The following is a 13,590-nucleotide window of genomic DNA, read 5'->3' on the forward strand; positions in this document are numbered from 1 at the left end:
GGATGTATCAGTGTATAGGAACTGGGCCTAGGATGTCTCAGAATGCCTACTCAAAACAGAAGCCCTCCTGCAGCATGAATGCTTCAGTGAGTCATCCCAGATCAAAGAGCAAGTTAGAAAGTGAGGCAAGGCAGAAAGCAGATCTTGTGACTCCGGGTGTCTGGTTGGATGATGAGATTATCCTGCTCCGCGCAAAGCTGCCGCCAGGGCACTGACCTATTTACCAACCGAGGTCACTTCCATTAGCTCAGTAGTTATTGTTCTGTTGTTTTAATTAGTGCCATTTCAAATAAGTGGCCAGCTCTGTGGAAAGGTCAGTACCTTTCTAAACTCTTCCTCTGTGCAAATTAGGTTTCTAAGGAAACGACACCGGAAAAGTAATCAATCCTTGTTAGCCCCGCGCTAGACCAGCGGTTGCTTAGCTGCTGGCCAGGCACATCTCACTCGAGAGGATGATTCACTCCATCAGTGTAACTCAGAGCAAACACTGTTCAGCCCTGGCCTAGCCACGCATGGCAAGTACAAACATGTTTTGAAACAATACCAGCTGTTAAAACGTTAATTTTGAAGCGGAGCAAGGGCAATAAATCCTGTTCAGGAAGAATTGGGATTATCTGGTAATATTCTCTCCAGGGTACATATGTTGGTGCACTAGACAAGCCCCACAAACATGGACTCTGTCACTCAGGAAATGTGGCTGATAATGAATGTTCAGATCCATGTTGATGTGCCACCCAGCTGGCAAGGTAGCTTCACCACTTCTGTAAAATGTAGTCCTTGTTAAAAGGCCAGTCTTGTTTGTTCGCATCCTTACTGAGTAAACAAAGCTTTGAAAATGGAACACAGTGTTTATCATACTCAGTCTGGCTTTAGCTCCTGTCTTCAGTGGTCAGCATTGCCTTATTACACTTCATGTGGCTGGAAAGCAATTCTGTACTCACAAAGGAGTGATAGTGATCTCACATGAAATTGTTACCAAAATCAAAGGACTCGGAGAAACTGTAGAATTTCTGATGCTATTTAAAGAAGTGAATAAATAATGGAGGAGTATAAATCCCATTGCCTTCAGTAGCACATGCTGTATGTGGATGTGTGTACAACTTTTAAATATTATATTTATCAACAAAACAAAAACTTTTGGACATTTAAATCGAAAGATGTCTTGGCAGGTTATAAATCTATCTTGTGGTGGTGTCTTTTTGTTTCCTGCTAATGGAAACTTACCGCCTAAATGCAGACACTTTTAAGGAAGAACATGAAAGGTACTTAGGAATCAATGTATTTACATATGTGGGATATTTTGGATTTTTAAATATTTTTATTTTTTAAAATACTGTGTTTAGACTCAAAATTAAGCCTAATTTAATAGAATATGCTGAATTAAGCTTCAAAATCGGTGACATTTTTGCATTTGCATGAATTAGTGAAGGAGAATAATCTATTCACTTGAGTTTACAAAGGGTTTTTAGGTTGTTAACTGTAATCTTATCCTGAAAACTGTGCCTCTCGCAACAGAGAAATCCTTATATTCCTGTTGAAATACTAGTATAGTACTGATTCAGGATAAAAAATAGAATCTTAAATTCAACTGAAAAGAATGTTTACAGTCCTTTCAATAAGCTTTGGATCAAGTGATTAGTGAGGCATCAATACCACCACTATAATTCTAGCTTGTGCTTTATTTCATCAGGATGTCTGATCCAGCTTGTAACACAGCCCAGACCTGTTTTGTTTAGGGCATATGGGGCAAGGTCAGAAATCACATTAAAGGGATATGTACCAAATGAAAATATTTACAAAAACCATGATGTGGTGTAGAATTGAGAGGGTGCAATCAGGCAGGGTGCCAACAAATACTGCTTACATTTTAATTTTATGTAAATAGCAAAATACAGAGGATTCAGGCAGACAGGATTAGGTGATTTCTCATCAGATGGCAGGCACAATTGCTTGTGGTGATCTTTCACAAAGAGAAATGTGCTTGCTAAAAAACTAGTCTTTACGTTTCAGTGCTGAGTATCTTTCTGATGGAAAAAATCTCCCAGCTGATGGATAAAATACTGGCGTTATACAGAAAATATTATATTAAATATTATTAACTTTTTTATATCTATTCTGCCACAGTTCCCACATTGCATACTGAATATTTCAGCTGTTCATATAAAAGAAATTTTGACAAATTTCAAAATTAAGTCTCTCAAAAATATCCACCAACTAGATAGTATGTATGAAATTCTGAATCTGTGTGTAACTGAACCTTTGAAAAGCTGATAAAGGGAAGGAAAATTCTATACCATGTCCATAATATGAGTGAGGAAATATGGCAGATTACTTAGTGATCTGTATTTTGAATATCTACCAAGTGTTGTATCAAAAGGACTTCTTTCCCACATAAGCATACAATGTTTATATCTGAAATATCCATCTTTATGAAGAGGTGCTTTTACTTTCAAATTAGATTAATTCAGCCCTGAAATTTGCATAGAAATACATTTTCTAGTCTTCTAGAGCTGCATACATGGCCACAGCTGTCTAGTTGGTTTTCAGGTAAATGCTTGACTTCAGCAAATTTTGAAAGTATTTGTTTTCATCTCTTCAATTTACATGTTTATTTCATCTAAATATAATTTTAAACCTTTTACTAGACTTCTTTTCTAACGAGACCATATAAAATCCAGACACATAGGCAGTTTGGGATAGTGTTTTCTCACCAGGATGAAGCACATATTTCATAGTCATGTGTTCTTTGTGAAGTTAATTAAAGCCTTTCATTGCTTTCATCAGAATAAATTGCTACAGATAGTTATCTGTATTTTGTGACTTACGTGACTGAAATATGAAGTATAGATGCACACTTTTACTGGCTTTATGCATGTTGGCTCTCTTTGGTACTCTTGTTGTCATGATTCAGTTGTTAATTTTTCTAAATCAGATTGATCAATATTCCAAATAGCAATTTTTTTGTTCTTTTAGCATTGGCTCTGCATTAATTCTTCAGAGGCAAGAATGAAGACTGTTCTTTTAGATTTCTATTTACCCTTCAGACTGGTGTTGGGGAGAATATAATATAGATTCTGTGTCTTATCCATTGAAGAATAACTGGGGTTTGGTTTTGTTTTGCCTTGATTTCTAGAAAATTTAGATACAATGATAGCTGAGCAGACAAAGAAGAAGCTTGAGAACCCTTCCACTAAAACCAGGACAAAACTAACAGCAGGTACTTATTCTACAATTTTCTCTTCTGGAATAACACTTTTTTTTAACCTATTCAGTTAAAAGTATGCTAATTGCTTTAGCAGCCATACTGCTTGTTAAAGCTAAAGTCCCTCAAGAACCTGTAGTCACAGCTTGGTTGTCTAAACACACAACAAAGGAGAAATCTTCACTGAATTGCCCAGTCTTTGAGAAGGCTATTCAGTTTTTTTCTTCAGGAGTCCAGACATTACACATATACAAAAGCAAGGTGTATTCGTGCTTTTTAATACTTAAATAACAAAGAAAACCCATTCTTTGTCAACTTTGGATCTAGTGAATGCAAATTTCCTATAATTTTTCTCTGCACAAAGAGAATGCACAAAGGAATGTGCCTTTGCATTGCAGTCACCTGTATTCAGTTACTGTTTGTAAGATCAGGGACAGACATTCCTTTTTCCCAGAGGTCTGGAGTAGAGATGACCTCTAGAAACCACTTTAAGGCAGGCTCCAATGAGGCTCTTCCTCAACCATCAGTCAGAATGCTTTACTTGCCAAAGATTGTATTGATGTGATTGACAAATGCTCTTGGTACATTTGATATGAAATTGTTCGCTCTTGTTATTTCTTTAGACAAGAGTAGTGAAGAAGCAGACAGTACAAAGGAAGAAGCAGCTAAAATGGAAAAGGAATATGAAGTTTCAAAGGATTCTACCAAAAATGAAGGACAAAATGCAGCAGGAAACAGTGAAGAATCTGGAGGTACAGAATAGCCATTGCTTTTCCTACTGTGTGTGCTCCAAATGGATGGAGTCTTTTTCTCTCCTTGGTATTGATTTCCATTGTGTTAGCATAAATATCTTCATTCTGTAGTCACTGGGAGTCAGCACACAACAGCTTGATTCAGAGCTGTACTTCTCTGCCAGATTTTAACCATATGACACTATATCCCTTGCTGAGCAGTCTTTCATAGAATTCATAGCCCCTTTTGAGAACAATATGAAATGCATTTTGACACAGAAGTGCGGACAGATTTTGTTTCTTTGTATCTGTGGCTCTTCAGCGAAATCAGATGGCCAGAATATTCAATAATCTAAACAGGCCCATTGATTTCTATAGTTCATGGTAGGACAAGCTGGTACTGAAAGGCAGTGGAATGTTCTGCAGTGACACAATTCACGTTGCCCACTGCCAGAGGTTAAAGGTTATCAGTAGTTAACCTGTTTTACATAACTTTGAAAACATTACAGTAAGTTAGTGTCTCCCTAATCAAATGTGGCACAATAGCACAGTTATTTTTGTCATGCCTCAACATGACAAATAATGCCATGTGCTAAATTAGACTGTGCTGGTTGAAGTCACCTGGGTGCAAATCAGCTACTCTATCTCAAAACAAATCTGCAGGGGACATTGTTCCTCCTTATTGTGCTGAGCTCTTGAAGGAAAATGTTTGTTGGTGCACAAAGATTTCAGTGAGTTCTTCTTGCTAAGGATCCTGCAGAAGTATCTATCTTTTGTAATCAGTTGGTTAAACAAAATTGCTTCGTTTGCACCAGTGCTGTCCAATGCTCATTCTTTTTGGAATGCAGTGTTTTCATTCAGCCTGCTCAGTAATGAATTGCAGAAAGCAGGACTGCAGTAGATTGTAGTCCCTTGGGCACCTGGTTCAGCCCTGTGAGCAGCCACTCACAGACGGAAGGTAGCATTTTTTTCCAGCAGCTTATTTATTTGAACATGGAAGAAGAAAATAATTCAAGATGGCTGTCTGATTTCACAGTAAAGAAAAGTTATCTCAATACCCGTGGGAAGTGATAAATAACATATTTTGCTCATCTCTTGCAGATTTGTGTTTTCAGTTTGGTTCAGGTTCTTTTCCTTTATCTTCAGCCCAATAGCTTTTTAGAAATTTAATTTGCATCGGTGTTGAGTTCTTTGTCTCATCATGCAGTGCCCTTGCTCTTTCACAGAGTAGCTTACTATAAAGTTACTGCACTCCCAGCTCAAAAATGAGGGCATATCTAATACTGTATCCACCTACTAACAGGAGCAAACATGCATAGTTGGCAGGAGTAACTTTCTACATACTAATCACACTAAGTTTTTATTCCTGACGAATGTAAGAACATTACATCAATAAAGCTCCAGCCAAGTTAAGAATTCAAAATCCATTAGCTGGAATATTTCCTTAGGGGCCCTATTAGGTAATCCTTGAACTAATTCTGTCCTGTGTGCTTTCTGGTCCAAAAATAGCCATCACTTTAAAAATTCAGCTATTACAAGAAGTTATCATGGTAATTTTAATACAGCCTTTTTCTCAGTAAATATAGTAGCTATATTTCGACTTGTCTTTCCAAAATATCACAATTTTAGGTTTGCTGTACGCTGCTAATACTATTATATGGAGGAATTTTGATACTGAAAGCTCTCAGTCCTAATTAAGTCATTCCTTGCCATCTCAACAGCTGCTTCTTTGCTGAACAATGATGATCAAAAAGCTACAGGTTGTTTTTAATCCACATATACAGTTTCTGTGGATACCACCAAAAGTCATGTATAAAGATCAAAACCAGCCATGATCCCAAGTTTGCGTATGACTAATCTTGCACAGGCAAAACCTGCTAGCCATCTGTGGGAATTCTGCTTGACTAAGTTTGACAGGACTCAGGTTTTAAAACAGAAACTAAGAATAGTTTTAATCTGCCTTTGCTGTGACCAACTTCACCCAGTTAAGGAAGCTGCATCAATCATTGATGTAAGTGCCTGATTTCTCTCTCATTCTTTCCTCCAGGGAAATCTGAGGCATATTTGGAAGCAATCAGGAAGAACATAGAATGGCTGAAAAAACACAATAAACAAGGTAACAAAGAAGGTATGAAGTAAAAGGCCTTGGTATCGGTGGGCACCATATGCATGAAAAAGCAAGAAGCTTATATTGTGTTGTATAACTTAACATCGTATTATAACTTAAATAATAGTAATGTGAAACTGTGCTTGTCTGGATTATAGTGACCATTAGTGGTGTTAGAGTTAAACAATACAGGTCATGTAACAGTCAAACCAGTGAACATAAATAGTGAACTAAGGTATATTAATGTAAACTGGGTTGAATGGCCACTGGCCACAAAACACACAGAGACTGACCAGTGGGCAGTTAGTCATGTGCTGTCCACACAGTCATGGTGGTCTGTCTGCCTGTCACCAGGTACCTGGGTCAGTTTTGTCTAGTGCTTCATTTCTTAGCTCATCATGTTTTTTTAATTATGACTTTGTACATGAGATAGATGCCTCTGAAATGTCTGGATGTGTCTGGAGAAGCTCGGTGTGTCTTGCCGGCACCAATAGCAATGAGTCTTGTTGCATAACCAGGAATAGTTAAGATATAAACTTCTGTCAGTAGCACTGTAATAGGTTGGATTACAGCCCAAATCAACTCGAATGACTTGTAGCTCTCACATGCAAAGCTGTGTAGAAGGGAGCAGTGACTGAAGCAGCTGCACAGGCTTTGCTCACCAGCTGTCCCACCATTTGCCTCTTGCTCGGAGGCAGGGCTGTGTGAGAGCTGGCGGCAGGGACAGAACAGCAGCAGGATTTCTTATTCATTTTTCACAGATCTTTATTTATCCATACCATTTTTGCCCTCAAGTTCCTACATAAAACCATCCTCCTATCCCTACTCTCTGCCATGGCTGTGTGCTCTGCCATCCCCCACTCTGGAAGTGAAGGTTCCTAGCCAAGGGATCCATCCCTGGGCTACAACTGGCGCCTGGCAAGAAGGATCGTTCTTGCACCAGCCAAGCAGAGAGTGATCTGAAATGAGATTAGCCCTAGGTAATCTATCCATCTTCTCTGTGAGTTGAAGTGTGTATGAATTACATTTCAGAGATGAGTGCGTGCCTACAGCCCAACACATTCATTTTCCTGTACAGAAATTGTAATAGGAAAGACCATAAAAAAAAATTCCTATCTCTCAAATCATTTCCACACAATGGCAGCAGTGGCAGTTAGCAGCAGACCTACATATTTGCCTGGGAGTTTTCCTGCCAATTCCAATTAATGGTTCAGTTTAGCAATGTACTCATTATAGTAATTATATTTCCGTCATGTGTGATTATATCTGCATATCACACATACTGCCTGGGCAACCCCTGACTCCTCTTTGTAGTAATCTTTCTTCTGCACTGCTGCAGTCTGAAAATGGCTGTGACTGCAGATCAATAGCATTTTATCTCCCAGTGAATGCATTAAGATACACATTTCTGTGTAGATGGATTTTCATTTGGACTAAAATATCTTTATTGTCCTCTGGCAATGGAAATAGGCCTTAAAGTGAGTGTAAGTTATGACAAAATTAGAACAGTACTCTTACTCTTCTGATACATCATCTTTATTGTGCCTTTTCATACTCTTTTATTTTTGTAAAATGCTAATTCAGTTCCCCTGGGATGATGTTAAAAGAAGTACGCTCAGGGTGAGCTTATCTAACTGTGAATGCATTGCGGTGTGACTTCATTGCAAGATTAGGTGCTGTTGGTGTGCTCATCAATCATTTCTCCACTTCCAGCTGGCACCAGGGAGCTGGCAGAAAAGTGAATCTCAAAGTAATTCATGTATTAAAATGGCCAGACTTTCCTAGCCCTACTCATGAATTGGTTTACTCACCGAATATCCTTGAAGAGGTTTAGGTTTTCTTCAGATGTTTGTGGGTCCTTAACTTTGTATGAATTTCAGTAGATAGTATTATTCATTCAATGACTAATGACCCTGGACATGTTGATTTGCCTTTCTGAAGTTTATCAATTGCCTATTAAGGATGCTGGTAAGCTTGAGTGGCTGATGTGATTTAAAGATAAACACATCAAAAGCCTGGATTTTGGGCTGATTGGCTGATTTGTACCCAGAGTTTGTTTTTCCTGTTTACAATCTGCAGGCTCTGTGGGCCTGTCCTTCAAATCTCCCAGACCTGGCTTGGTGTTTGAAACCATTGCAGAGCTGAGGCATTGAACTGATGCATGCAAAGAGCACGTGTGGATTGTTCAACAATTACTTAGGTAGTTCAGAGCTTCATAACACTAACAGCAGCTATTTAGAAATGAAAGTAAATTCTGTCATTAATCTCAACAGCAAATGGCTTGATCTGAATATGCAAATAAGAGCTCACTTCATTTACTGTTGCAGTTTCACAGCTCCATGTAATGCTGCAGCTGTTGCAGTGAATATAAACCCAAAGCTGATTTTTCTAATTACAATAGATTCTAAATAAGTATTAGAAATTAGCAGTTATCAATTTCTAGGAAAAATAATCAATTTAAATCACTGTGAGATATACAAATTAGCCTGAATTGGATAATGTTGTAATGGTTGTAGTCCCATACAGAATGTTTAGTAATTAAACCTTCACATCTCCACATAACAATCTTAGAGTTATAATTAATATTCTAGAAGTAAAATAAGCACAAGAGATTTTAATGTGAAGAATTTGGATATTAAATTAATTTAGCACTTGTTCTTCATTCATTTCCCTTCCTTGGTATCTTTCACTGGAGACCCTCATTCTGTCAACATGAATGAAATCTCACATCCCAATTACAAAATTGCTCGATACTATTTGTCCCTATTACTCACACAGGATGGAGACAAGCAGGTTACATTTTTTAAAGTAATGATGGTAACAAGAAATCCTGGCCTCAGTACAACAAATGGCAAAATTCCTGCTAACTCAGATATGGAGAGGACACCTCTGCAGGAGTCAGGAGCGCTGAATATCAATTTGCTGTATTACTCATTTGAAATTGCCTTATACTGTTATAAAAATAATTGCAGGCATCAATTTGCTTTTTAATAGCTTTCTATTTCTAGCCAATTGTCGTCAGTTTTTGAACCCTAAAATGCACAGTTTGAAAGAAGGTTCTTCCACATATTGCTGTGTGATGTTCTACATTGCACATTGCAAAATCAGTATTAATGTCTTCTGAAGGCTCTGTCTTTGGAATCAGTAATTTATACTGAAAAATTCAGAATGTATTCATTCTTGTGAAAGATACTAATTCGTTTGACTTAGTATGAGCCCTTAAAACATTGATGTTCTTCTGATTCTAACAAATTAAGCTTTACATTTATGCAGCAAATTATCTCACTGAAACTTTACGGTGTTTATGTGTGAATATACTGAATCTGTTGCCACAGATACACAATAGGTTACCTTTTTATGTTATTTGGAAAATTGCTTTGCAGTAGAATTCTTTTAATGGAAAATAGTGATGTTTTCCAGCATAGGAAAAGTCTATTTAATGCATATGGTGTGAATAAGGCTGCATAGATGCACTCATCTATTGGCAAAGGAGGAAAGATCTTTCAGCACTCTATTGCAGATTGACAGAGGAAGATTGTCAAAAACTGACACTAACAATGTCACAAAGGCTGCTCACTGCAGTATTTTTCAAACCAGAATATTATGTTCTGTATCAAGGTAAATAATTGTATTATTTTGATCTATTTTCAGGGAGTTGCTTTCATGAATTTTCGCTACAGTGTTTGTAGTAAGTGGGAATTTTACTGGGATTTCAATAGGAAATAGTCCATTTAATACTTTCTTTTGATTCCCTGACAGCTATGAAAATAATAGGGCACAACAGCTTTTGCTGTGCAGATAGAACATCAAATCTCTGGACCAGAAAATATTCTTGCTTTAGCATTTGACAGCAATCAATCAAGAGCAAGAGATGATTATTCCTCTTGGATATAAAAGCATTGTGGTGTGTATAAAGACTTTGTGCAGACCTTTTTGGTTTTTTAATGTTTTCACAAGTTGCACTTAAAGTGGAATTCTCTTCATGTTTGATAAAGTGCATTGGTTGGATAAGCTGTGCAATGACATTGTTTCTTAGGTGAAGCAGTAAATGGCAATGACTCATTGTGCAAATGAATTCTTATTTTTCAGACTATGATCTGTCAAAGCTGAGAGATTTCATTGATCAGCAAGCTGATGCTTATGTGGACAAGGGCATCCTGGACAAGGAAGAGGCTGATGTAATTAAACGCATCTATGGCAGCCTGTAAAAAGTTAGTGACTGCCAAATGTAGAAATCTAGTCTAGTTTCCCCCACTCCTGGCTCAATGAATTATGATCTGTTAATTTGAGGATATCATTAGAAATGCTCTGTTTACATTGTACTGACAACTCTAGACAGAAATGAAGAGCTGTAGTGCTCCATTCACTTTCTGCATACTGTATTTTCCTACATTCACAAATCAATCCTAAACACCAAATTCTAACACTGCATTTCTGTTTGATAGGGTAAATATTTCTGTAATGCTCTCTTTGATTTATTGTTTCTGTTTGGTTTACTTTTGTAGCTAAACCAATCATTTATGATGGAAATTTCTTTTAATGCTACATTATTTTGCTCTCACTCAACAAGCTTTCTATAGATACCACAATGTAAAGGGCATTATTAGAAAATAGTTCATAGTTCTCTAAATAAAATATTTGAAAATAATTTACCTATTAAAGTTTTCATTAATCTTAATATTATTTTATATTCATTAATTTTAGTTTTAAGTACAAATACCTTTTTCTTTGATCCTTTTTTATTTCTTTATGTAGTATTCTGTAACTTGGACTGTAGTGTCCTTAACTAACTGATAAATCTTTGACAATACAATTGCCTTTCATATTACAGAGCTGTATTCTCTTCTTCAGCATGTGTGAACATTCTCTTTGGTGCATGCATAATTAGTTGAATTCCTGATGTGAATATCATGATAGCAAGTGTAAATAGCCATTGCTTTCTCTAAAGAAAAAAAAAGAAAGCAATTCAAGTCATTTTGTATGGAAAGGGAAGTTTGCAGCTAGAGATGTTTTTAGGAACATGGGCCCTGCTTTTCAGAAGGACTTAAAGAATCTGCTGTATCTCAGTATCTCTGAATATCAAGGCTGTGGTTGGACTACTGACCTCTGTTGTGTGCTTAGCAGTATTATCTTGGAGAACTTTTCTTTTCTTTTTTTTTTTCCTTATATGCTAGCATTAGTCAAGAATTTGGTACTTCCCAAAGAATGAAAAAGGAAAACAAAAGTGTTATCCTCATTCTTCCTCAACTAACGGAGTTTTGGAAGAATGGTTAATGAGGTGTTTTATCTTCAAGTGAATGGATAATAGCATGTATGAGGAACTCATGAAGCAAGATCAAAGGTAAAGTAGTTTTTAGAAAGGTAAATTTCAGACAGAGTTCCAGAAGGTGTAAGTCCTAAGACCTATCACGTGCAGCAGTCATTTGTGTAGAGAAACTTGCAGAAAGCCCTACAGATTCTTCATTCATAATTGAGGTTATCCCTTCTCTGATTAAAAAAAAACAAAAAACAAAAAAAACCCACCTCATGATATCTCTAAGATTGATAAAATTAAAAGATGTTACCTGATGCAGAGGTTGGAATTTGCCTGCTAGAGGATGGAGATACTGACTTGCAACACTGCCTGCACAGCACAAAGTTCTGAGGGTGTTAAATCACTCCTTGGGCCATTTCCTTCCTCACAGCTGGAGATTAAAGAGGAGGAGATTTGAGCAATGTTTCTCAGCCAACTAAAGTAAAGTCTGGAATCCCTGCAAAACGTAAATTGTCACCTGAGCATTACTGATAATCAACATTAAGTGAATGTGAAAGCACTGAGGTGTAACAGCATAACTCCTTGCAAACTGATGATACATAAGCTGGTGAATGTCTTCTAGCATCCACAAAATACATCACTGCCTGCTCAGACACATCCTGATGTGAATCATTGAATTGCAGTATCAGTCACTAATGGTGATTTTTTTTTTTTTTTTTTTTTTTTAGATAAAAACTGTATCCAAAAATGTAGTCAATGTAAGATTCCTCTTTGAAAAACAGTCCCTTAGCAACTCCATAGAGAAAATAATTCGGACAAAAGAATTCATGTTATTTTGAATCAGTGTATTTGTTCTCATCTAAACCCTCTCATTTGTTTGTTATTGTTTGCTTATGCTCCCAAAGATCCAAATTTCTTTGTGTCCCTATAGATCTCAGTTGCCTTCTGCAACAGCTCGTGACTTCCTTCCTTATGTGACCATCTCATGGGAAAAGCAGACTGTTTCTCAGATTTGGATTTATGAAAGAAATCAGGAGGATGGTAACTAACCACAGACCTTTACAGCTGGGGAAGAGGTAGTGACCTAGGATCTGCACTTGAAAAGTGCAGGGAATTAGAAAGAAATTAGGGAAGTCTTTACTTCCCTAATGACTACTTTTAAAAAGACCCCAGATTTTCTTCTCCTGTCAATATGATGAGTAGTGTAATAATAATTTCAATTTGCATTAGAAGTTAGTTTCTTACTTTGGCCTCTCACGAGTCTGGTACTAAAGAGAAGATGTCATCAACTAGTGACCAGTGATTATGAACAGTACATGTCCACAAAAAGATTGGTGTGATATTTGTCAACCTCTCAGTTCTGCAAATTTCATAGCTTCAATGAAGTATCAGTGACACAATTTAGGGGGGAAAAAAGTCCCAACAATGAGTTTGAACTGATTGTATTTCAGAGTATGCACATTCTTGGGCCTGTTCAATGCTTACCCTGCTGCTGTGCATCCCTTGGGGTACACATGGAGATCATTGGAGCGGCCTGATGGGTAGCTGGGAACAGAGCAAGCCTCTGACACATCAACCAGAAATCACAGCTACGATTCCTCAAACTAAATTCACTTTCCATCCTGCCCAAGCCCACGAAACTCATTATTTCAATGTTTCCAATGCTGGTTCCATTGCTGGTACATGGAATGAGTATCTATCAGTACATCACACCTTTCAGAAGCAGACAGTAAAACACAGCCAGCCTGATGAATCACCCTGCATTTCTGAAGGGCTGTGACTTACTTAAAATAAAATCAAACGGAGTGACGCAAGTTTCAACCCGCACTACAGATCAGTCCTTATTTTGCAGGGAATGCTTGGAGCACATTAGGACTGGACATGCACTGCTGTGTGTTTAGTCATAATTAGTAAATCATAGTCTCTGCGCTTGCTTTCTTCCTAGTGAGAAAGGTTTTTTCAACAACTGCACATCTCTGTTTCAAAACTGACAAAAATTGGTTTCTGTGTTGTTTCTATCTCTGCTGGATCCTTCAGAAATCCTTCACTTCTAAATTATCACTGAAAATGTAACAAGTACAATATATATGGTATTCACCTTTTGAGCTTTTCTAATAGACTATTGTTTCTGATACTGTACTTTATTAAACACTTTACTACAAGCTACATTAGTGTGCTGCTTTTGGCTGGGGTAGAGTTTATTTTCTCCACAGTAGCCAATACAGGGCTGTGTTTTGGATCTGTGCTGGGAACACAAATGTGTTGATAACACAGAGACATTTCAGTTTCTGCTGAG

The 13,590-nt window shown here is 37.3% G+C and overlaps 1 protein-coding gene across 3 annotated transcripts in view; it reads left to right on the forward strand.

Annotated features, from left to right (window-relative positions):
* The window catches only part of SCG3 (secretogranin III), a 28,591-nt gene extending 15,131 nt beyond the window's left edge, over window positions 1-13,460 (forward strand). For 2 of the 3 annotated variants that reach the window (XM_085070632.1, XM_085070634.1), the window contains 4 exons: window positions 3,134-3,217; window positions 3,826-3,954; window positions 5,981-6,061; window positions 10,130-13,460. In XM_085070632.1, the coding sequence (XP_084926758.1) occupies window positions 3,134-3,217; window positions 3,826-3,954; window positions 5,981-6,061; window positions 10,130-10,248 (413 nt within the window). In that variant the 3' untranslated portion in view covers window positions 10,249-13,460. The remainder of the gene's footprint in view (window positions 1-3,133; window positions 3,218-3,825; window positions 3,955-5,980; window positions 6,062-10,129) is intronic. The other variant, XM_085070633.1, reaches the window with a different exon arrangement.
* The last annotated feature ends 130 nt before the right edge of the window (window positions 13,461-13,590 follow it).

The sequence above is a fragment of the Lichenostomus cassidix genome, chromosome 10, assembly GCF_008360975.1.
Source record: "Lichenostomus cassidix isolate B80296 chromosome 10, HeHo_3.0, whole genome shotgun sequence".
Lineage (NCBI taxonomy): Eukaryota > Metazoa > Chordata > Aves > Passeriformes > Meliphagidae > Lichenostomus > Lichenostomus cassidix.